At 57.8% G+C, this 22,814-nt stretch overlaps 3 protein-coding genes across 5 annotated transcripts; 1 reads left to right on the top strand and 2 right to left on the bottom strand.

The window, feature by feature from the left end:
- Positions 1-2,218: 2,218 nt before the first annotated feature.
- PKMYT1 (protein kinase, membrane associated tyrosine/threonine 1) lies at positions 2,219-13,429 on the top strand. 2 transcript variants are annotated; one of them, XM_019988175.2, is made up of 9 exons: positions 2,219-2,419; positions 2,802-2,910; positions 9,039-9,538; positions 10,398-10,891; positions 11,542-11,648; positions 11,779-11,951; positions 12,035-12,192; positions 12,978-13,076; positions 13,155-13,429. In XM_019988175.2, exons 3-9 carry the CDS (start codon positions 9,188-9,190, stop codon positions 13,264-13,266), a joined length of 1,494 nt encoding a protein of 497 aa, XP_019843734.2. In that variant the 5' UTR covers positions 2,219-2,419; positions 2,802-2,910; positions 9,039-9,187; the 3' UTR covers positions 13,267-13,429. The 2 variants fall into 2 exon arrangements, with proteins under 2 accessions (XP_019843734.2, XP_019843735.2); XM_019988176.2 differs by lacking the exon at positions 2,802-2,910.
- On the bottom strand, positions 9,915-16,958 carry PAQR4 (progestin and adipoQ receptor family member 4). Of its 2 annotated transcripts, XM_019988177.2 has the most exons (3): positions 16,430-16,954; positions 14,864-15,085; positions 13,419-14,693 (listed from the first exon to the last, which is right to left on the bottom strand). In XM_019988177.2, the coding sequence occupies exons 1-3, from the start codon at positions 16,593-16,595 to the stop codon at positions 14,260-14,262; spliced, it is 822 nt and encodes a 273-aa protein (XP_019843736.1). In that variant the 5' UTR covers positions 16,596-16,954; the 3' UTR covers positions 13,419-14,259. The 2 variants fall into 2 exon arrangements, with proteins under 2 accessions (XP_019843737.1, XP_019843736.1); XM_019988178.2 differs by lacking the exon at positions 14,864-15,085 and having other exon boundaries at positions 9,915-14,693; positions 16,430-16,958.
- A 1,153-nt stretch (positions 16,959-18,111) lies between these two features.
- Positions 18,112-22,814, bottom strand: KREMEN2 (kringle containing transmembrane protein 2). Its single transcript, XM_070779504.1, has 9 exons — positions 22,336-22,814; positions 21,980-22,154; positions 20,910-21,001; positions 20,687-20,811; positions 20,332-20,485; positions 19,315-19,647; positions 19,109-19,234; positions 18,945-19,023; positions 18,112-18,690 (listed from the first exon to the last, which is right to left on the bottom strand). Exons 1-9 carry the CDS (start codon positions 22,427-22,429, stop codon positions 18,480-18,482), a joined length of 1,389 nt encoding a protein of 462 aa, XP_070635605.1. The 5' UTR covers positions 22,430-22,814; the 3' UTR covers positions 18,112-18,479.

Below are 22,814 nucleotides of genomic sequence, written 5' to 3'. Positions count from 1 at the left end.
TTCTGGGACAACAAAAAGAGACTTTCCTTTCTCTTGTCAATCATAATCTATCCCTGCTCTCTAGGTATAAGCCAGATCTACAGTCAATAGACTCCGGTCATGAGGTTACATATTATGTAAACACCCGTTTCATAAAAGTAACAGAAGCGGTAATTCAAATTAGAATGGCTTTGGACATGCTCACAGCTGCTCAAGGAGGGACCTGTGCTATAATTAAGGTTGTGTATACATTCCTGATTTATCTGGCAATGTATCAACTGCTTTAGATGAAAAAACAAAAAAAGAAACCCAGGTAAAAGCAATGTCAAATGAAAACATTCCTTTCTGGAGTTCGGTACTATTTTGGGTGAAGGGTGATTGGTGGAAAACTATATTTACCATTGTTATAGTTGCCTTGATAGTTCTGCTTTGTGGACCCTGCATTTCACAATGTATTATGAACTTTGTAACCCAAAGGTTGGTGTTGTTCTCCCACATTGGCGGTCAGAGAGCCAGGGTGCAATATAGCCTTATAAGTGATGCTGATACTAAGAGTTAAGAGCATCAAGAGGGGGGAATGAAGGAGGAAACAGAACAGGCTCTATCTTAAAAGCAGGACTCTATCTTGGGCCAGACAGTGGACTTTCAGCTGTATGCCTAATATCTATGGAAATGACATACCAACTGGAAAACCAGGCCCCTGGAAGGAAGAGACCCAGGGCTCTCCATCGCCTAAAAGAATACCCTAATCCTAATTATCTGTGTAACCGAATAGAATCATACATTCTATTATGCTTATTGGGGTATGACCACAGGCCTATTGATAATTGTCCACTGTTAACTACCTAGGCTTAAGGCCTAGGTAGTTAACACGGGTTAACTTTGATTGTATCTTTTTCCTTTGTTCAGACTAGTTTCAGGGAACCTTATACACTTAGGGTATATAAAGTCAAAGTGAAGTCGCTCAGTTGTGTCCAACTCTTCGTGATCCCATGGACTGTAGCCCACCAGACTTCTTCGTCCCTGGGATTTTCCAGGCAGGACTACTGGAGTGGGTTGCCATTTCCTTCTCCAGGGGATCTTCCCGACCCAGGGATCAAACCCAGGTCTGCCGCATTGCAGGCAGACTCTTTACCCTCTGAGCCATCAGAGAAGGTGTTCACAAAAACTGGTTGGGGTCCTTGGCTAAAAGGAGACTCTCCCTTGGGCCTGCCGGTGTAATAAACTGCACTGCACTATCTGCATTGTCCTTCTGAATGAGTTTCTTTCCCGGAATGCGTGGCTACAACATGACCAGATGGGGAGCCTTGTGGCCTGGAAGCCTGACTCCCTTGATCCTATTAAAAAGTCCCGTCAGGTGAAAGAAGAAGCAACTCCCAGTCACTACTTAGGAATCAGCGTCTGCTCTGGCAGTCCCGCTGCTAAGAACTTTAAGGGGATCATCTTATTTGAACCCCCAGTTCCCTGAAGGAAGCGTCATCAGTTCCATTTTGACAGAAGGGACTTAAGTCCCAAGCTTGGAAAGACAGAGTGCCTTCCCAAGGTCATTAGGCCAAGAGGCTGAGAGAGGTTTAAGCTGCGCATAAGTCCCAAATCCAAAGACTGGGAAGGGCTGCCTCCGAAGTAGCTGAGACCTGGAGGAAGGGAGGCTTCTTGGAAGAGGCAGAATTTTCTGGTTCATTCTTGTTCAGCGGGTGGAGGGTGTGTGTGTGGCGGGTGGAGGAATGGGGGAATGGCAGCCCGATCGCCCCAGTGCGGTGCACGGCAGGTATGAGGAGGGTACAGTAAGCCCCAAGGCACTCGACCGCGACAAAACCCCGGAGGCAGCAGACTTCCTGTCCAGCCCCCAAGAGACCGCCTCTTGGGGCTACACCTCAGGGGCAAAAAACACAGTGACCGTTCCCTTTATAGATGCAAAAACTAAGCCAGCCCAGCGAGGGCCGTAGGTGCCGGCACGGAGGTCTGGAGGTCGGTTGGCGACCCGGGAACCAGGCAGGAGGGACCCAACAGCTGCCTCAGACCCCGCGTGGCGCCTCAGCCTCCTAGCCGCACCGCGTAGCCACCCTCCTCCGCCCCGGCTAAGGAGACTTAGCGCCTGCGCAATAAGAGCGCTGGGCCGGCGGCACGGCGTCGACGACGCGCACGCAGGGACGTTGGGGCGGAGCCCCAGCAGGCTGGGCGCCTCTGATAGGCCGCATCGGGGAGGCGGTAGGGGTAAGAGGCGTTCCTGGGCGGGGCCTCGAGGCCGGTTTGGAATTTTTGGCGCGAGCTGGGTCCGCGCGCGTTCACGGGCCGTTCCCCCTCGAGAGTCCCCCCGCCCGGGTGTGGGGAGCGGTGGGCCGAAGACCGCGGCCCGCCTGACCGCCCCGAGGTCTCCCGCGCCTTCCGCTGACCCGGAATCTGGGACTTTGCTGAGCTGCGCCCCGCCCACCCGCCTCAGGTGAGCCCACACTCGGCCCTGAGGGTTCCCGGAAGGGACCGCCCTCTCCTCCCTTCTGCCGCCTCCCGAACAACTCTTAGTCCCCCTGACTGGCCTTCCTTGGATCTGCCTCACCCCCAACCCCTTCCCGCCTCCCTCCTCACCCCTCCGTCAGCCCAGCCCTCCCTGGGCCAGCCCAACCCCACTGCTCAGCCCTCCTTGGGCCCCCTCTGCGCGGCCGGCTCCGCCCACTTCCCCTCTAGAGGCTCCTGCCTCCTTCGCCGGGCCTCCCTATCCCCCTTGCTGGGAGCCCCTTACCCCGGCGACTGCTCCTCCTTTACTTGCCCTCCCCAAGAAAAGCACCTCCCCCGTGACAGCAGGTCTACTCCACTCTGTTCGCCAGGGTTTCCCCACGCCCACGGAGGTGAATCAGCTTCGGCCCTGCCCTGGAGGAACTCACAGTCTAGTGCGGTAGACGGTGGTCAGCAGATGGCATCCTACCCACTGAGAGGGTGAGGCCCCTGAAAGGTCATCCCGGCCTGGCCTCTGCTTCGGGCCGCCCTGGATTCACCGGGAGCCCCAACTTCTCCTACCTCCCCCACCCCCAAAGCTGTTTGGCCATGCTAGAACGTTTAAGTACTGTGGGATGGTGTGAGAATTGGTTTAAGGCCTGGAGGCCGTACTTTCAACGAGCACCCTACGGGGTCCTGACACCCTGGTCCCTCACTTTGAGAAACTCTGGGATAGGATTCCTGAGATGGATAGAGGCAGAGGGAGCGTCCCCACAGACTGCAGGGTGAGTTCTCCATGCAAGCCCTCGTGGGGTCCCTCCCCTCACCCCTCACTTACTCAGGCATTGGAGGACACCCTCAGATGACCGCTCCTTCCAGTTTCAGTTACTGACTCACCCCCCTGTGCTGAGTATGGACTCCTTTTGATACACTGTGGCTCCTCTCAAGATTAGACTCTTCTTTTTTTTTTTTCCCCTCTTTTTTCTTTCAATTATAACATTATAGCCACACAATAGCCCTCTCTACTCCAACAGAAAAGTCATTTATACCCATGGGACCACTGTCTTTTGTGTATTCTTTCAATTACTACTCAGAGCATTATATAACAGATACTGAGGGATCTGTTTGCCAACATCCGCTGGATCATGGAAAAAGCAAGAGAGTTCCAGAAAAAAACATTTATTTCTGCTTTCTTGACTATGCCAAAGCCTTTGACTGTGTGGATCACAATAAACTGTGGAAAATTCTGAAAGAGATGGGAATACCAGACCACCTGACCTGCCTCTTGAGAAACCTGTATGCAGGTCAGGAAGCAACAGTTAGAACTGGACGTGGAACAACAGACTGGTTCCAAATAGGAAAAGGAGTACGTCAAGGCTGTATATTGTCACCCTGCTTATTTAACTTCTATGCAGAGTACATCATGAGAAACGCTGGGCTGGAAGAAGCACAAGCTGGAATCAAGATTGCCAGGAGAAATATCAATAACCTCAGATATGCAGATGACACCACCCTTATGGCAGAAAGTGAGGAGGAACTAAAAATAAAAAGCCTCTTGATGAAAGTGAAAGAGGAGAGTGAAAAAGTTGGCTTAAAGCTCAACATTCAGAAAACGAAGATCATGGCATCCGGTCCCATCACTTCATGGGAAATAGATGGGGAAACAGTGGAAATAGTGTCAGACTTTATTTTTCGGGGCTCCAAAATCACTGCAGAAGCTGACTGCAGCCATGAAATTAAAAGACGCTTACTCCTTGGAAGGAAAGTGATGACCAACCTAGATAGCATATTCAAAAGCAGAGACATTACTTTGCCAACAAAGGTCCGTTTAGTCAAGGCTATGGTTTTTCCTGTGGTCACGTATGGATGTGAGAGTTGGACTGTGAAGAAGGCTGAGTGCCGAAGAATTGATGCTTTTGAACTGTGGTGTTGGAGAAGACACTTGAGAGTCCCTTGGACTGCAAGGAGATCCAACCAGTCCATTCTGAAGGAGATCAGCCCTGGGATTTCTTTGGAAGGAATGATGCTAAAGCTGAAACTCCAGTACTTTGGCCACCTCATGTGAAGAGTTGACTCATTGGAAAAGACTGATGCTGGGAGGGATTAGGGGCAGGAGGAGAAGGGGACGACAGAGGATGAGATGGCTGGATGGCATCACTAACTCGATGGACGTGAGTCTGGGACTGAACTCCGGGAGTTGGTGATGGACAGGGAGGCCTGGCGTACTGCGATTCATGGGGTTGCAAAGAGTCGGGCACAACTGAGCGACTAAACTGAACTGAACTGAACTGAGGGATCTGCATACCAGATGCTAGACTAAGCCTTCCATGAAGCCAGCATTACAGGTCCACAAGCCCCTGAGTCCAGGTGTGTGTCCTGGACTAAATGTCTAAATTCTATAATGTCTCCAGTTTTAGAAAGCTAATAGGGTGCATGTAAGACATCATAGCTCAGTTGGTAAAAAATCTACCTGTAATGCAGGAGACCCAGGTTCAATCCCTGGGTCGGGAAGATTCCCTGGAGAAGGAAATAGCAACCCACTCCAGTATTCTTGCCTGGAGAATCCCATGGACAGAGGAGCCTGGCGGGTTACAGTCCATGGGGTCTCAAGAGTCGGACATAACTTAGCAACTAAACCAATCAACCAACCAACATATGTAACACTACCCATTCAAGCATCTGGGACATCATCTCATAATCAAATACATTAGTATTTCTATATGAATGTTTATACTTAGAAGGAAGAATAAGCTGGGTCGGATTTTTCTTCTAAATGCGTATTGCATGTAGACACCCAATTGTTCCAGCACCATTTATTGAAAAAACTATTTCTTTCCTACTGAATTCTTTTGGCACTCTTGTGAAAATCAATCGACTCCTTAAGTGTGAGGGTTTATTTCTGAACTCTCATTTCTATTCGACTGATCTTCATGTCCATCCTTACGTCAAGGCAGGGTGGGCTTTTTCAGTAATGAGTCATTTTCCTCTTGCTACTCCCAAGATTTTCCCCTCATGTTTGGTTTTCGGCACTTTTGATTCGGTGTGTGTGTATCTCCATTTATCCTACTTGAAGTTCATTGAGCTTCTTGGTTATTTTTACAATCACATTTGGGAAGTTGTAATCCATATTTTTCTAGCTTCTTCTCTTCTCTGGTGTACCCATCATGCATATGTTGGTTCACTTTGTTGTTCAGTCACCAAGTTGTGTCTGACTCTTTGAGACCCCATGAACTGCAGCACATCAGGCTTCCATGTTCTTCACTATCTCCTGGAGTTTGCTTAAATTGATGTCCATTGAGTTGGTGATGCCATCCAACCATCTCATCCTCTGCCGCTCCCTTCTCCTCCTGCCCTCGATCTTTACCAGCATTGGTGTATTTTCCATTAAGTAGGTTCTTTGCAACAGGTGGCCAAAGTATTGGAGCTTCAGCTTCAGCATTAGTCCTTCCAATGAATATTCAATGTTGATTTCCTTTAGGATTGACTGGTTTGATCTCCCTGTAGTCCAAGGGACTCAAGAGTCTTCTCCAGTACCACAGTTTGAAAGCATCAGTTCTTTGGCACTTAGCCTTCTTTATGGTCCAACTCTCACATCCGTACATGACTACTGGAAAAACCATAGCTTTGACTATATGGACTTGTGTTGGCAAAGTGATATCTCTGCTTTTTAATATGCTGTCTAGGTTTGTCATAACTTTTCTTCACTTAATGCTATCCTATATTTCTCTGCAGCTTGTTTCCCTTTTCTTCATCTGGCCTTCAGATTGCATAATTCCTATCAATCTATCTTCAAATTCACTAATTATGTCTTCTGCCAGTTCAAATCTACTTTCAAACCCCTTAGGTGATTTTTTTTTCATTTCAGTTACATTGTACTTTTCCAACTCTGCATTTGCTTCTTTTATAATTTCTATCTGATTATTGATATCCTCTACTTAGTTGAGATGTTGTCATCGTGTTTGCTTGAAGTATGGCTTCCTTTAGTTCTCTGCACATTATTTATAGTGGCTTGCTTCATTGCTTATTCTAAAGCATGGATAACAACAAACTGGAAAATTCTTAAAGAGATGGGAATACCAGACCACATCACCTGACTTCTGAGGAACCTGTATGGAGGTCAAGAAGCAACAGTTAGAATCCAACATGGAACAATGGACTGGTTCATAATTGGAAAGGAATACCTCAAGGCTGTATATTGTCACCCTGCTTATTTAACTTATATGCAGAGTACATCATATGAAATGCTGGGCTTGATGAAGCACAAACTGTAATCAAGATTGCTGGGAGAAATATCAATAACCTCAGATATGCAGATGACACTACCCTTATGGCAAAAAGTGAAGAGGAACTAAAGAGTGTCTTGATGAGAAAGAGGAGAGTGAAAAAGCTGGCTTAAAACTCAACATTCAGAAAACGAAGATCATGGCACCTGGTCCCATCACTTCATGGGAAATAGATGGGGAAACAGTGTCAGAGTTTATTTTTTGGGGCGCCAAAATCTCTGCAGATGGTGACTGCAGCCATGAAATTAAAAGACGCTCCTTAGAAGAAAAGCTATGACCAACCTAGACAGCGTATTAAAAAGCAGAGACATTACTTTGCCAACAAAGGTCCATATAGTCAAAGTTACACTTTTTACAGTAGTCATATATGGATGTGAGAGTTGGACCATAAAGCTGAGTGCCAAAGAATTGATGCTTATGAACTGTGGTGTTGGAGAAGACTCTTGAGAGTCCCTTGGACTACAAGGAGATGAAACTAGTCAATCCTAAAGGAAATCAACACTGAATAGTCATTGGAAGACTGATGCTAAAGGTGAAATTCCAATACTTTGGCCACCTGATGCGAAGAGCTAACTCATTAGAGAAGACCCTGATGCTGCAAAAGATTGAAGGCAGGAGGAGAAGGGGATGACAGAGGATGAGATGGTTGGATGGCATCACCGACTCAATGGACATCAGTTTGAGCAGGCTCCGGGAGATGGTGAAGGACAGGGAGGCCTGGTGTGCCGCAGTCCAGGGGGTTGGACACAACTGAACAACTGTGAAGTCTGTCTGTTAAAGACATCTGGTCTTTCTCACAGGCAGATTCTGCTGTGTTTTTTTCCTGTGTATGGGTCACACTCTCCTATGTCTTTATATACTTTGTAATTTGTTGTTGAAAACTGGACATTTTAGATTGGTTCCTCACTCTGCATCTGGGAGCTTGGGATTATTTGCTTGTTCGTTTAGTGACCAGCCAGACCACAACAGTGATGTCTCTTTCCTCTGCAATGTGAAGCCTTTGACTTTGCTCCTCAGAGGCCCTGGCCTTGGGCCTGTGCACAGTCACCCTGGGACACTAGTGGTTTTAGGGGTGCTCTGTTTGTCTCTTCCCTGATCATACCCAGCTGTCAGGCCCCACCAGTTGCTGGCTGATGGCTCTATTGTTTTTGACAATGCCCTGGAGCATCAATTGCTCCATAGACTGATCAAATCAAATTTGGACTTTAAAGGGGTATCTTTGGAGTTCCAGACTTAAGTTTGTTCTGACCCCAGGAAGCCTCATCTTAGCTATATCTTTCCAATAGTTCTATCTGGTACACTAGCTGGCCTGTGGTTCAGCCAATAGCACTAACGGAAGTACCAGCTTCCTGCTAATTGCTTATTAGCAAAGCCTCCATTGATTTTAAGAGTACCTTTAGGCTTGAACTTCTCATACTCTGTTACTAGTCAGGTCAGTTTTTTGCAGAGAGAGCTTTGGAGCTCTCTGTTTCCTGACCTGCCTGTCCCCTGGGCAGAATCTCTGAACTGGGGGCATGGACAGTGGAGCCTGTCTCTGAATATCACTGCTGCCTGAGAGTGAGGCAGTAGTCCCCAGGCTTCTTGGCTGGCCTTTGCCAGTGTGGGATCTTCTCCTGAGGAATGAGCTGGGACTTGAACTGCTGGGCTCCTGTATTGCAGCTTCCTGCAGCTCAGTTAGAGCTTCTGCCCCATGAGTGGCTGGTGAAAGAAGGGAGCCCCAGTTTCTCTGCTACACTCAGTGGAAGCTTAGCCTCTGCCACATGGAGCTGGAAAGAAACCCCACTAACTGAGTTTTAGCAGCTCAACCACAAAAAAGGAAACAAGAAAGACATTTGTAATTCAGACTTTCTTTTTTCCTTTGGAATCGGAGATAAGGGGTAATGGGCCTGTGTTAATATTTTTACCTTACAGTCTCGGAAGAGGTTGGACGTTTTTTTTGTAAGTTTTAATTTTTTTTTTTTTAATGTTTTTGGCCATGCCCCAGGAGCCTGGCGGGCTACAGTCCATGCGATCGCAAGGGGTCGAACACAACTGAGCGACTAAGCACAGCACAGCACATGTGGCGTGGGAGATGTTAGTTCCCTGACCAGGGATTGGACCCTGGGCCAGGGCAGTGAAAGTGCCAAGTCCCAACCACAGGACTGCCAGGGAATTCCCAAAGCTTGGATATTTTAAGGCTACCCAGGCAGGGCTGTGCACACAGGTGGTCTGGCTTCAGAACCTGCCTTGGTTAACCTCTGTCGGGCTGTGGGAGCCTCCAGGACAGGATGCTGTGGTTTTCAGTTTGTGTTTTTCTACCCTCGGGGACCAGTGACAGGGCATTCATTTGTATACCTTTTCCTGCAGGTGCTCCAGGTGCCGCGGCCTCCATGCCTAAAGCGGAGTGTGTGTGTGGTGTCGATGCGGCTGTCTTCTGCAGCCTCTTTGGGGCCACAGGACCAAGCGCCATTTGAGTGACTCACCATACTCTGCCTCCCGGGGCGCCTGTGCTGGACATGCTCATGCCCGCCGAGGGCACCCCGCCACCCCTGGGTGGCACTCCCGTCCCAGTCCCAGCCTACTTCCGCCATGCAGAACCTGGCTTCTCCCTCAAGAGGCCCAGAGGGCTCAGCCGGAGCCTCCCACCCCGGCCCCCTGCCAAGGGCAGCATCCCCGTCAGCCGCCTCTTCCCTCCTCGGACCCCAGGCTGGCATCAGCCCCACGCCCGGCGGGTGTCGTTCCGGGACCAGGCCTCTGAGCCCCTGCAGAGCCCCGGGTATGACCCAAGCCGACCGGAGTCCTTCTTCCAGCAGAGTTTCCACAGGCTCGGCCGCCTGGGCCACGGCTCTTATGGGGAGGTCTTCAAGGTGAGTTGGTGACAGCTCTGTGGGTCTGTCTGGGGTCCCCCCTGCCGCGGCTACCCTACCCCAGCCAGGGTGGGAGGGTGTCCAGGCAGCCTGCTCCCCACCCTCCCCTGACGGCCCCCCTCACAGGCTGGCAGGCTCCCGTCAGTGCTGGACTTGGCTGCTTTCTCATACCCCCCTACACAGGCCCCTTTGAGGCCCCTCAGTACATACTCTCCCCTTGTCCAGAGCCTGGCATGCCTTGCGGTGGCTCCTGCCTGCCATCTCCTCCTGCCCGGAGCCAGCCATCTGGGGGTCTTGGCAGCTCCACCTGGCCCCTGAGCCAGAACCACCGCCCCCATCTCCCTCCAGCCGCAAGCATTCAGGCAACTCCTCCATGCCACCTTTTGTTCCTTAAAATATATTTTCCAATCATGTATATTTACTTTAAAATGTAGTTTTCCTTACACAAGTACTACACGAAGACAATTTTGTTAAAAAGTACAAACAAGAACCCCTAGGTCAGCTCTCCTTTCTGGAGGAAACAGATGATTGTCAGGTGGGAGTCTTGCTTCTAGACTTTTCTCTGGAGTTGACCACATAAAGACGAAACCATTTCATAGGCTGCATGCAGACCACACTGCCTTGCTATTCTCTAGGCAGCTTCTTCATCTAACACATCCTCCCGGACCAGTACTTAGAGGTCTGCCCTGTCTCTTCCATCGCTGGGTCTCCAGCAAACTGGCACATGGTGTGGTTTGTCCAGCTTTGCTCTTGCACACAGGGGGTCCTCTAAAGTGGCTGCCACGTGACACCTCCTGCACACTGAGATCTTAACTGAACTTCGGGGTGGTCCCAAGTGCCTGTGCCCCCTCCCTTCCAGGTGCGCTCCAAGGAAGATGGCCGGCTCTATGCAGTGAAGCGCTCCATGTCGCCGTTCCGGGGCCCCAAGGACCGGACCCGCAAGCTGGCCGAGGTGGGTGGCCATGAGAAGGTGGGGCAGCACCCGCGCTGTGTGCGGCTGGAGCAAGCCTGGGAGGAGGGCGGCATCCTGTACCTACAGACGGAGCTGTGTGGGCCCAGCCTGCAGCAGCACTGTGAGGCCTGGGGCGCCAGCCTGCCCGAAACCCAGGTCTGGGGCTACCTGCGGGATACCCTGCTGGCCCTGGCCCACCTGCACGGCCAGGGCCTGGTCCACCTGGACGTCAAGCCTGCCAACATCTTCCTGGGACCCCGGGGCCGCTGCAAGCTGGGCGACTTCGGGCTGCTGGTCGAGCTGGGCGCGTCGGGAACTAGCGAGGCCCAGGAAGGAGACCCCCGCTACATGGCCCCCGAGCTGCTCCAGGGCTCTTACGGGACAGCAGCAGACGTGTTCAGGTGAGGGCTGGGGGGGCTTCCTGGTGGGTGGGGCGTGGTCAGCAGAGGGACACCAGCCCAGCCCAGAGTCAGGAAGACTTGGTTTCAGGCCAGGAGACCCTGCCTCAGGGGGATGGAGGTCCCGCCTTCCAATCGAGAGGGCCTGGAGAGTTAGGCTGTCTAAGTAGAGAAACCTCAGGAGCCACCTTTCGTGATTCACTGGTCCCTGGGAGGGACCGTATTACTCCATTTACAGGGGAACAGACAGCAGGTGGAGAGACTTTCCCCAAGTCCACAGTTAGCAGGCGGTAAAGCTGGGCCTGGACCAGGTGCTGGGTTCCAAGGTCCAAGCCAGTCACCCCTCCCCTGCCTGACAGTAGCACCTGGTCACCTCAACAGGACGAGGATAGCCTCACTGTTAAGTCACTGTTAGCAACCAGAGTGCCAGTCCCGTGGGGGCGGGGGCTGCTGGGAGGACTCACCACGGTGGTGTGTGAGCCGTGCTGGCCCGGAGATCCACGCTCCACGAAGTGGTCCCTGTCATCAGCCCCTCCTCCCCCAGGGCCCTGGCTCACGGTGGAGGCCAGCAGCCCTCTCCATGGGGTCAACCCGAGTTGCTAGGTTCTGCATCTCACGGCCCTCCCCGCCCCGCTTCTGTCCCCGTCCCCCAGCCTGGGCCTCACCATCCTGGAGGTGGCATGCAACATGGAGCTGCCCCGCGGTGGGGAGGGCTGGCAGCGGCTGCGTCAGGGCTATCTGCCCCCTGAGTTCACGGCTGGTGAGTTGGGGGGCAAGGGCCGGGGGGCTGTCTGCCACGGGGAGGACAGGCTCTGGGGGTCGGGGTGGCTGGTGGCAAGGGGCTGGGAGGTGCAAGGCCCTGCCCCTGACGTGGCCCTGCCCGGGGACAGGGCTGTCCTCTGAGCTGCGTTCTGTCCTCGTCACGATGCTGGAGCCTGACCCCAAGCTGCGGGCCACCGCCGAGGCCCTGCTGGCCCTGCCCGTGCTCAGGCAGCCACGGCCCTGGAGCGTCCTGTGGTTCATGGCCGCCGAGGCCCTCAGTCGAGGCTGGGCCCTGTGGCAGGTAAGCGGGGAGGGTGATGGGCCGCCTGGCTCTGCTCCCTGCCCAGGGCCTGCCTGGCCTCCCCTGAGCCCCTGTCCCTGCAGGCCCTGCTCTCCCTGCTCTGCTGGCTCTGGCACGGGCTGGCGCACCCCGCCAGCTGGCTGCAGCCCCCGGGTCCGCCGGCCACCCCACCTGGGTCGCCGCCCTGTGGCCTCCTCCTGGACCGCAGCCTCTCCAGCACCTGGGACGACGACAGCATAGGGTGGGTGAGGACTCGGGAGTGGCGGCTGAGGGCAGGGAGGGGGGCAGGCGTCAGCGTGGTGAACTGGGAACGCACCCACAGACCTGGCCGCCTTCAAGCCCCGGGAAGGAAACCAAGGCTGATGGGGGTGTGGCCTGGCCTAGTTTGAATGCAGTTCTTTCTAAACTTGGTGCACGGAGCAGGGTCTGTACTGAGCAGAGAACTGGCAGCCTCCCACCAAGGGTGCTGCCACACTGGGGGGCTGCACAGGGCCCACTGCACTGCCGAGAGGCGGGCGGTGCAGCCCCCACCCCCGCCACCCGAAGACAAGGCGTCATCTTTCCTCTGGGGAACAAAACCCCCAGAGCCTGGCGAGCCCCTTCCCTGGGAGGAGTAATTCCTTAGTCCCAGGTGCCTGGTGGCCAAGTGACAGGCCGTAATTAAGAAACTACTGCAAAGGAAAGCACATGCTCGGGGCAGGCAGCTCTCTGGAGGGTTCACACCATTCACCCCCGGGAGCACATTACAGCAGACGGACTGCCAGATGAGCTTCATTTACCACAAGGTCATTTCAGTCAGCTCAGTCAGAGCCTCAGTGCTCTAAGGGACAGAGGTGGCCTTTGTGTGCAGTCAGGTGGACTTTGAAGCTGTCAAAGCCCTTCTTTCAACTCCACCGCACACCCATTGTCCGGCACCAGCCCCGCCTGCTTCAGGCAGATCCACCCAGGGACAGGTGGGCGTTGCTGCTCCGTTACCCTCCCCTCCACAGCCTGCTGGTCTTGCCCACCCCCTACACCCCAATCCAGGCCCTCGCTGTCTCCAGAGGCCGTTCTGGCCAGGGCTGCCAGCAGCACCTCCACCCCCTGCAGTGGCTCCCCTGCCCCCCGGAGCAGGCACACGCCAAGGTGAGCTGGCCCAGGGTCCTGGGGTGGGAGGGGGCAGCTCTTGGCCCTGAGTCACTTCTCTGTTCTTCCTGCCCCCAGGGATGCTCTGGACCTGAGTGACATTGACTCAGAGCCCCCTCGGGGCACCTTCCCCGCCTTTGAACCTCGGAACCTCCTCAGCCTGTTTGAGGACTCCCTGGGCCCGAGCTAAGCCCACTGGCCCAGGCTCAGTGCTTTTTAACCTCTTAGCCCCTCCCTTCCATCATCCTGGAGGCTGGGGTCCCTGTGTGGACTCCAGTGGTCCCTTCTGCCTGGCTGTGTCTAATAAAAGGTATTTGAATCTTGGGGCGCACCCAAGCTTGCTTGTGTGGCAACACAGTGCTTCCTGCCCCCTTTTATTGACGTCGCCTAGGGCCTGAGGCCCCCCGGGACAGGCTGAGCTCTGTTCTAAGTCCCCAAGTCCCAGGCCAGCAGATGAACTGGGAGCCACCGACTGTGTGGGGCAAAGTTCCTGAGCAGGTGTGTTGCTGGTGGGCAGGTCAGTTGTCAGAGCACTCAAGGTGGAGGGTGGGCCCTCAGTCCAGCAGGGCCGGGTCCAGGGCCTTCCAGCATTTTAGGTCTCTGTGCCAGTTGCCTGGAAAAACCAGCAGCTGCTTTCCTGCTCTTAGGTCCGGGGGTGAGTCTAGTCCTGATGCCCAGACCCCTCAATCCACAGTCTCCGGACAGAAGGGAAAATCAGTGGGCGAACCTCGGGCTGCTGGGAGGGCTGGCACACAGGGTAGATGGACAGAGGCCATGAAGCAAGGGCAGGAGGCTGGGCAGCCGTGAGGAGCCTTATGTGAGGTACCGAGGAGGCCCAGAGTTGGCGATGGCTCTGGGCTGGCAGGATCACAACTGTCCCTTTGGCCCAACTGTCAGAAGTCACACAGAGGGTAATTGGAGGCTCAGAGAAAGGAAGGTTGCCTTTCAACCTACGCAGTAAGACTAAGTTCCCTGGAAGAAGGCAGGCAGGGCCACTGGAGCTCCAAGGTGTGAGTAGAAGCAGCTAGTCCACAGGGAAGACGGGATGAACAGACGCAGGCCCCTGCCAGGAAGTCCCATTGGTGAAGCGTCCAGGGAGCCATCCCCTTGCAGGCCAGCGGAAAGACAGAAGCATGGCGCCGTTGGCCCTAGAAGCCTGAGGGCATGGCAGGTGGGAGGTGGCTCAGTCCGGGAGGCAGGTGTGCCGGGCGGCCCAGAGCAGGTCGGGCACAACGCCAGCATGCAGCTGGAGGATGGAGCCCACGCTGAGCAGGTGCATGATCTGGTGCGAGTTACCCCAGTAGTCGAAGCGGCCCGGTCCCCAGCGCTCCGGCAGGCGGGCCACGTTCACCAGCCCCCCAAGCAGTGCCAGCGCGTCCATGCGCAAGTAGCAGCGCAGGGAGCCTGGAGCCCCGGAGCCCAGCCCTGCTCCCCGGGCCCCAAACACCAGGAGGCGGGCGGCAGCCTGCCAGCCAAAGGCGCGGAGCCGGGCACTGGTGGAGGGGGCGGTGAGGGCCCGCCAGCCAGCCACACCCGACAGCAGGGTGTAGCCCAGCAGGGCAGCAGGGCGCAGCCAGGGCCGGCAGGCCAGGGTGCAGTGGATGATGGGCAGGGCCCCTGCGCAGAGGAGAGAGGCGGGAGAGGGCACGTCAGTCTGCGGGTCCACCTGCCCTCTTGCTTCCAGCTTTCCTGACTCCTGCCCTTTCTACCCAGGGCTCACGTGAGTGGACCCAACCCTCAGCTCCCATCCTTCAAGCCCCCCACCCTCCACCCCACGCCCTGCTCACCGAGAGTGTTGATGAGGCAGACCCCACACATATCCAGGGCAAGGAGCCGGGTGTACACAGGGCTGCCCCCTCTGTGGCACATGAAGAGGTGATAGAGCACAGAGCCTGCAGGGGGGGCCAGGCAGGCCACACAGTGTGTGCCCCACAGCCAGCCATCCTCGCCCAGCTGACCCCAGGGCATGGTCATGGGCAGCAGCACCAGGAAGCCCAGCAGGGCCAGTCCTGGGGGAGGGAGACAGTTTTCCATCAGACACCTTCACACTGAGGACAAGGCATGTCCCCAAGGAGGCCCCAGTCTAGAGACAGCACGGCAGGGTGAGCGCAACTCAGGTCCTGAGGAGGCTGTGGGCCAGCTGCTGGCTGGCCCTGGGCAGGAGCGGGTCCTGGGCTTCTGATCACTTGATTTAGCAGAGCTCACAGTAGTTCTTGGAAGGACAGACCTTTATCCCCACTGACCGGTGAGGAAACTGAGTCACTGCCCCAGGTGACCCCAGCAAGGAAGCAATGGAAGCAGCCCAGAGCCCAGGCACTCTTGACTCCAAAGCTGCTCTCACCCTTGTGGCAGATTTCCTGGAAAGCAGGGGCCCCAACCCCTAAACCTGACTTCAGCAGAAGTCAGAAGGAGGGGTGACCCCAAGCTGAGCTCTGAACAGGACATGTGGGCGATGCTAACATGCCAGGGCCACTCTGCCTGCTCTTCCCAACCCCTGTGCCCTCTCCTCTCCAGAAGCGACCAGACAAATGGGGGGGCCTTTCTGTCGTCTTGAGGCGAGGCAGGGGAAGGGGCTGAAAGAACCTGCTCCGTCTCCTTCCCTAGCACCTTTTTGGGGAGTTCCATGCCTCCCAGCCCAGGCCTCCAGGGTCATTCCTACCACTTCCTGCAGGCATTTTGGAATTGCCTTCACAGGAGTCAGAGTTCAGCGCCTGCGGGCTGGGGCCGCTGACTGACCACTCTTGGCGGGGCCTGGCCAGGCCACAGTACCCCCAGGGAGCAGGTACGAAGGCCAGGCCCAGCGCACTCAGCGCCCCTCTCTCAGCCGCCTGTCTGCCAGGGGCAGGCCAAGGACGGGCAGGCCTGTGTCAGCACGGTTCAGCGGGGCAGCGGAGGAGGGGCCCGGTGCCTGCGGGGGGAGGAAGGAGCCGCCACCAGGCGGAGCCCCGCGGCTGAGCGGCTCGGGCAGGGGCCGCAGGGCCGCCCGGCCTAACTTCCTCTCTTGGGCCCCTCCTCGACACCCATCTCCGGGATGGGTGCTGGCGGGAGAGGGTGCCAGGGCGCAGGGATTACGAAGTGGCCAGACACCAAGCTCAGTCTTCCCAGGGCTCAGAAGGATTAAGCGGACTGGGTCCCCCACTCCCTCGCTTCCTTCGCCTGCCCCCGGGGCCCCGCCGGGGGAGCAGAAGCGGGTAGCGACGTCCGGGATAATGGCAGCTTTGTCACTGCGGCTCCTGGCCGTGCCAGGGCCGGGACAGCCCAGGATCTGAGCGCTGGGGCTCTCCTCGGCCTTCGGGCCGTGGCCCCGGCGCGGACAGGGCTGCTGCGGATGCGGGGTGCGGGGTGAGGCTCACCGTGCGTGTAGATGTTGCCCAGCTCGTTGTGCATGTAGAAGAGGCTACGAAGGCAGCCCGAGCCGCTGCTGGCCGGCCGGTAGCCAGTGAGCACGAACTTGTTAAACTGCAGGTGAGGCGGCGAGCTGGCCCAATCAAGCAGGCGCGGCCCGGCCAGGAACGCCATGGCCCGGTCCCGCGAGGTCGGTCCGCGCTCCTCTGGGCCCCCGGGTCTCCTCAGTGGGCCCGCCGCACCCGGAGCCTAGTCCAGGCGCCCGCCCACCTCTCAGGGCTCTGTCCGCGCACGCGCTGGCCCGGGGGTCCCGGCGGGCGCCCCTCCCGCGCTGCGCACGCGCGGGCCTGGCGACCCCACGCTGGGGCGGAGGCCGGGGACGTGCCGGGCGCCTGAGCGCGGTGCGGCCCGCTCCACTGGGGCAGGCTCTCTGCAGGGACAGCTCGTGGCGGCGGCGGCGGCGGCGGCCAGTTTTCTTTTGGCGGCCCCGAGGACGGGCGCGGCCGGACACGGGAGGGGACGCCAGGCTCCGCCCCAGCTGCTCGCCCCCGTCATCCCGCCCAGGGTTTCGCGCTCCGGGCTCCTGACGTTGCAGCTGCGAGGGCCAATGGGCGCGGCTGGCGGGGAGGTTCCTCCAGCGGCAGCTCAGGCCTTCACCCTCTTAGTATAATTTTTTTCGGTCCCAGTCTCACTTGCATGGGGTGCCTGTTGGATTGGGATGCAATGTTCTGAGTCCCGGTGGCTCTGCCAGAGTGACCCGGGAGCCTCGCGTTCCCTTGCAGTGCGCGCCCGGGCTTTCCGCGCGAGCCCCAGGGTCGACCCACCCTTGGGTATTCACCCTCTAGGATACTGCCCAGCCACCCTGCCCAGTCCCCACAGCCCGGGCTCTGTCCAAGGTGCTGCCGGCCCGGGACTTTCGGACGGGTCAGGTCTAGAGCCTGAGCGCCATCACTCCGCGGGTGATCGCTCCACTCGCACGACTTCCCCGGAGCGCAGCAAGGCGCGCCAAGGCGGCTGGGCCTCTAAGGGTGTGCCTGACTTGCCCGGTGCCCTCCACTGAGGACCTGCCCTTGGGCCAGGATTCTCTGAGCGTATGTGTGTGTCTATGTCTGTGCGTGCATGCGCGCCCGCGCGCGCTCAGTCGTGTTTGACTCTTTGCGACCCTTTGGACTGTAACCCGCCAGGCTCCTCTGTCCATGGAATTTTTCAGGCAAGTATACTGGAGTGTGTGGCCACTTCCTCCTCTAGGGGCTCTTCCCCACCCAGGGATCAAACCCGCATGGACGGCTCCTGCATTGCAGGCGGGTTCTTTCCTCGCTGAACCATGAAGGGTGGGCGATACTCGCTCACTGTTGAAGCATATTGCGCCCCGCCTAGGACCGGCAGGAAACAGTGAAGGAGAGAAAGCAGGAAATAAGGGAAGAAAGTTCAGTATTTCCCCCACCCCCACCCCCGCCCCGCAGGGTTCATTCTAAATCACATCCACGAAGGTATCCCTTCTTACGCCTCCACCTCCTCCCGTTCTTCAGGATCCCGCCCATTCATCCTTCCGCCTCGGTTTCTCTATCCTCTGCGTTCCAGGCGGTTACACGAAACTCTTTCCGTGGAACGCCCTTAATTTGCCCACAACCAGTCTAAGCACAGTACCTCGTTAACATAGCTCCTCCCGCACAGAAGAATTTCCGGCCCCTAGTACCAAAACAGGTCTTTTATTCAAAGTCTAAGGTTGGTCTTTTGACCACTTTTGTTGACCTCTTACATTTCACTTTGGGCAGTAGTCCAGAACTACCCCCAAGCAGGGCTCAAAGACCCACGAACCGAGGTCTAAGAGGAAGGGAAGCAGGATTCCTCTTGTCCTTTGGCCTTGACCATCCGGACCCCGAGGGTCAGGTCAAGTTCTCAATAGTACCAGATGCTTCCTGTCCAACGTCTGGCCTCCTCGAGATGACTAGAGCTGCCCTCAAAGGGGCAGAAGGCCAAGGCACACAGAGGGTGGCATAGGGTCTGCGGAGTCCATCCAGCCGCAGGAAGATCCAGTGGACCCTGGGGGTCCCCGAGTCAGAGAGCAGAGATGAGTGAACGCAGGGAACTCTGGCTGGAGGCGCTCAAGGGCCGGTAACTTGCGGTTAAACCCTCAACCTGGGGGTCCCCGGGAGGACAGGGCAGGGCCACCCCTCGAGGCCGGCGGTACCAAACGGCCCAGCTTCTTGTGGGGTCCCGGGAAGGCCCCAACGTTGGGGACCCTTTGCCCGGAGCCAGCAGGCAGCCCCTAGAGAGGGAGCAGACGTCAGCCGAACCTTCCAATCAACCTCACCTTCAGCACCTCGCTTCGCCTGTGATCTCACGAGCGACTCCCTCTGTGGACCCAAGGCCTCGTCCCTCAAGAACCCAGGAGTTCCGTCCAGCCCCTTTCCCATCTTGTACCCTAGCGTCCCAGAGGGCCCTCCACGCCCCGGGGGCACAGGGGCGGAGCGACAGGCTCCCCGCCGGCTCCGCCCTCAGGCCCCGCCCCAGAGCGCGCACCGTCCGCGCAGCAGGCGCAGCAGCGACAGCACCAGCAGTAGCAGCACCGAGACGGCCGTCACCGTCGAGAAGACCTGGGCTGCGGGCACACGAGACCGGTGAGCACGGAGCTTGGAAGGGCCTGACGCCCCCAAACTCGCTCCCGCCTCCCACGCCCGTCTCACCCCCCATCGAGGCCTCTGGACCGCCAGGCCCGGGGCTGCAGCTCACGTTGGCCCCGTCGAGGGGCACTGCTGGGGTCTGAGTCGAGCCCTCGAGGGGCGCCGGGTCGGCGTCGGCGTCCTGCAGCCCTGAGGAGAGGGGTGTGAGACCGGCCGGCGGAGCGGAAGACCCGAGGCGGGGGCGGGGGGGGCGGGGAGAGGGGCCTCACCCTGGAAGGTGAGCGCGAAGCCCTGCGCGTGGCCGCGCGCGTCGCTGCGGAAGATGAGCCGCAGCACGGCGGCGCGCAGGCGCAGCGGGCCCGGCGGCGGCGGCCGAGCGCCGTCGAAGGCGCGGAGCAGGCTGCCCGAGGTGGCGTCTCGCAGCTCCAGCCGGTCATGCGAGTCGGCCAGCTCGAAGAGGCGGAAGGCAAGCTCCAGCGCGGCGCCCGGAGGGGCCAGCACCCAGCTACAGTTACGATCCGGCCCGTACTCGTCCGGGAAGTCCGGGGAGTAGATGACACCCTGGGGTGCGGTCCAGTTCCCCTGGCAGGAGCCCACGGACACTGTGGGCGGGGCCGGCGGTCAGAACCCGGAGGCCCGCGGGCTCCTCCTTAACGGGGGCGGGGCTCTATGTAGAAGCCCCGCCCCTTCTCCCGCTTGGCCCGGATCGGCTTGGCAGGACCTTCTTCCATCCCAAGTTCAGCCAAGTTAGTTCCCTCCTCCGGCCCTGTCCAACCCGTTCTAATCAAACCATTAGTCCCCTCCTCTAGTCTTCCCTGGTGGCCCAGATGGTAAAGAATCTGCCTGCAATGCAGGAGACCAGGGTTCGATCCCTAGTTCGGGAAGGTCTCCTGAAGAATGAAATGGCAACCCACTCCAGTATTCTTACCTGGAGAATCCCATGGACAGAGGAACTTGGTAGGCTACAGTCCATGGGGTCACAAAGAGTCGGACACAACTGAGTGACTGACAACAACAACTGTCTTGACCTCAAACAATTCCTTCCTCTAGTCCAACCCCTTCTAATCAAGCCATTAGTCCCCTCCTCTAGTCTTGTCCTCAAGCAGTTCCTTTCTCTAGAGCCCCAGACCCCTGACCCCCAGATTCAGCCCAGTTCCTTCTTCGGTCCAGTCCTCAACCTAATCTCTTAATCAGGCCCTGCCCTCAACCCATGCCTTCCCTTTCCAGATAACTCCCCCTGTCACTCTTCCCCTCACCCAGGCCCCTCATCCCTGCCCACTCCTCACCTTCGTAGATGCCCAGGCGCCCATCGCCACCACACAGCTGGCCCGGGTGGCCGAAGCAAATCTGGTCACAGTCGGTGGCCGGAGCCGGGCGTCCTCGGGCCAGGTCGCTTTCAGAGCCACAGAAACAGGCGTAGCCGGCCTCCACGCCCGCCAACTGGGAGCACAGACTGGGTGACTCCCCCAGACAGGGGCTGGGGGAGGGGGTGGGGTGGTGGGAGCCAGAGATTGGGGTTGGAAGTGGGAATCAGGGCTGGAGGTTTGGAAATTGGCATCAAGGTTTGGCCTCAGAGTCGGATGTTGATTTGGGTGCTGAGGTCAAGGTCAGGGGTCACTGGTCTGGGCAGGTGGGCAGTACCTGGTAGCCCTTCATGCGGCAGAAGCGAAGGCACACCTGGACGGTGAGCTTTGTCGAGGTGCCACTGGGGCCGCTGAGGGCCGGAGGTGCCCCAGAGTCCACGAAGCAGCCCAGGTACCCAGGCACTGAGGGGGCAGCAGGGTCAGGCTCAGTGTGGGGCCTGCAAAAGCGAACTCCACCCCGGCAGCCCAGCCGCCCCCGTCATCAAGCCCGGCCAGCTCACTGTGACACGTGGGGATATCGCAGTAGCGCCAGTAAATGCCCTCCTCTGTCTCGGCTACGTAGCACCATGGTTGCACGTCACCGTCTGGGTTACTGCAGGCCCGGGAGAAATCTTTGGGATACTGTCGTCCCAAGAACCATGAATTCCAGGCCCTGACCCACGGCTTATTCGCAGAATGCCACTGTGTGTGTTAGAGCAAATCCTGGTTTGCCCACCAGAATGGATGTCGACTTCCCAGTGCATGGTGGGAAGTCGTTAAAGGGGCCCGGGGCGGGGGGGGGGGGGGGGGGGCGGGGCTGATTTTAGGTCTTCAGCTGTTGCTCGGACATGACTTCATGTATGAGGACTTCAAGGCCATTTGTGTTCACCCCCCACTCAGCCCTGGGCCTCAGCCACTGTCCCTTGTCTTGAAACCCTGCTTTAAAGCAGACGTGATGACCCTAAGCTTTGCGGTTCAGCAGGGAAGTGCCCTCCCACTTAACTTGGTCCCCGTCGCTTCAGACCACAGCTATGGCTCTGAACCCCCAATCCCTCAGTCACCGCTAGTAGACGTCTCTCAAAGGAGCTGAACGCTAAGGGCCCGGCCCACTCTAGAGCTTGCCCTCTGACTAGGCCCCATGCTCATGGGCGCCTTGGTGCCCAGGTCTGACCTGAGGCTCTGCAAAAAGTTGGACTCCTAAGGCCTGACCCAGGTCAGAAAAGGTTTCCACTCATCGCTTAGGCCCCGCCCTTAGGTCCTTAAGCCGATTCATTGGAAAAGATCCTGATGCTGGGAAAGATTGAGAGCAGGAGACGGGGGAGACAGAAGATGGCATGGTTGGATGGCATCATCGACTCAGTGGACATTAGTTTGAGCAAATTCCGGGAGACAGTGAACAGGGAAGCCTGGTGTGCTGCAGCCAACGGGGTCGCAAAGAGTCAGACAGGACAACGAATGAACAAGCAGGCCCTCAAGGTGGCTCCTGGGCCCGCCCAGAGGAGACCTCCGCTCCGCCCACGCCGCGGCCCAGCCCCAGGACAACGCCCTCAACCCTGCACCAGCCCCGCCCCGCGCAGGCCCCGCCCCTCACCGGCAGAAGTTGTGCGCGCCCAGCCCCCAGCGGCCCTGGGGGTCGCTGGCGCTGCTGTAACTGTGCTGCTGTGTCTGGTCCCAGTAGAGGCACGGGCGGCCGGCCCCGCGGGGGCCGGTGCGGTTCTGGTGGCCGCGGTAGTCGGCGCCATTCACCTGGAAGCACTCGGACAGGCCTGCGCGCGGACGGCGGGGCCTGAGGCTGACCCTCGCCCGGACCTTCTCCCCACCCTCCGAGGGCTGTTCGACTGCCGCCTCCACCTGCTCTGGCCCCTCGCGAGCTGGGCAGTCGGGTTCTAGGCGCGCAGGCCGAGTTGGGAGTGCGGCCTTCGGTCCACTCTCCACGCCGGGACTCACCTGGGCTCTGCAGGCTCCCCGCCGAGGCCCCGCGTGGCGGCAGCAGCCGGAGCAAGAGGAGGAGGAGCAGGGCCTTGGGGGGCCGTGTCCCCATCGCCCCCAACCGAGGAGAGGTCGCCCTGGCCCGCTCAAGGCCCTCGGCGCCCCCAGGGTCTCCCAGGCGTCTGGGGAGGGGGGCGTTGTCCTCTGACAGTCCGTCCTCGTCCCTCTCTGGGGCCCGCTCTGGGTCTGGGGCGAGAGGATGAGGGGGCGGGGGAGTATCGCCTAGGGGTATCTGCCTCCTAAGGTTTTTGGCCTTGAAGGCGTCTCTCTGCCCCGACCCAACTGGGAAGTTACCCCGGGGGGGGGGCGATCTTAGGCCAGGGACGTTTCCGGTCTCTGCCTCTCGGGGTTCGGGGTCCTGCCTCGGCTTCCACACCCGCCCCCTCCCGCTGCGCCTCGCTCTCTAAGTCTCCCTCGCCCAGGTCTCTAACGCGCCG

Source organism: Bos indicus, chromosome 25, assembly GCF_029378745.1.
Source record: "Bos indicus isolate NIAB-ARS_2022 breed Sahiwal x Tharparkar chromosome 25, NIAB-ARS_B.indTharparkar_mat_pri_1.0, whole genome shotgun sequence".
NCBI lineage: Eukaryota > Metazoa > Chordata > Mammalia > Artiodactyla > Bovidae > Bos > Bos indicus.
Note: the sequence above shows the minus strand (reverse complement) of the source record. Positions and strands in the feature narration are given on the sequence as shown.

Bases quoted from the DNA above. Each gene is read 5' to 3' on its own strand.
- PKMYT1 (XM_019988176.2), top strand. From the start codon at position 9,188: ATGCTCATGCCCGCCGAGGGCACCCCGCCACCCCTGGGTGGCACTCCC. The intron at 9,539-10,397 runs GTGAGTTGGTGA...CCTCCCTTCCAG, and splicing joins CTTATGGGGAGGTCTTCAAG to GTGCGCTCCAAGGAAGATGG. The intron at 11,952-12,034 runs GTAAGCGGGGAG...CTGTCCCTGCAG, and splicing joins GAGGCTGGGCCCTGTGGCAG to GCCCTGCTCTCCCTGCTCTG.
- PAQR4 (XM_019988177.2), bottom strand. From the start codon at position 16,595: ATGGCGTTCCTGGCCGGGCCGCGCCTGCTTGATTGGGCCAGCTCGCCG. The intron at 15,086-16,429 runs GTGAGCCTCACC...TCCCTCCCCCAG, and splicing joins GGGCAACATCTACACGCACG to GACTGGCCCTGCTGGGCTTC. The intron at 14,694-14,863 runs GTGAGCAGGGCG...TCCTCTGCGCAG, and splicing joins CTGCCTCATCAACACTCTCG to GGGCCCTGCCCATCATCCAC.
- KREMEN2 (XM_070779504.1), bottom strand. From the start codon at position 22,429: ATGGGGACACGGCCCCCCAAGGCCCTGCTCCTCCTCCTCTTGCTCCGG. The intron at 22,155-22,335 runs GTGAGTCCCGGC...GTCCGCGCGCAG, and splicing joins GGGGAGCCTGCAGAGCCCAG to GCCTGTCCGAGTGCTTCCAG. The intron at 20,486-20,686 runs GTACTGCCCACC...CTGTGCTCCCAG, and splicing joins GCCGCATGAAGGGCTACCAG to TTGGCGGGCGTGGAGGCCGG.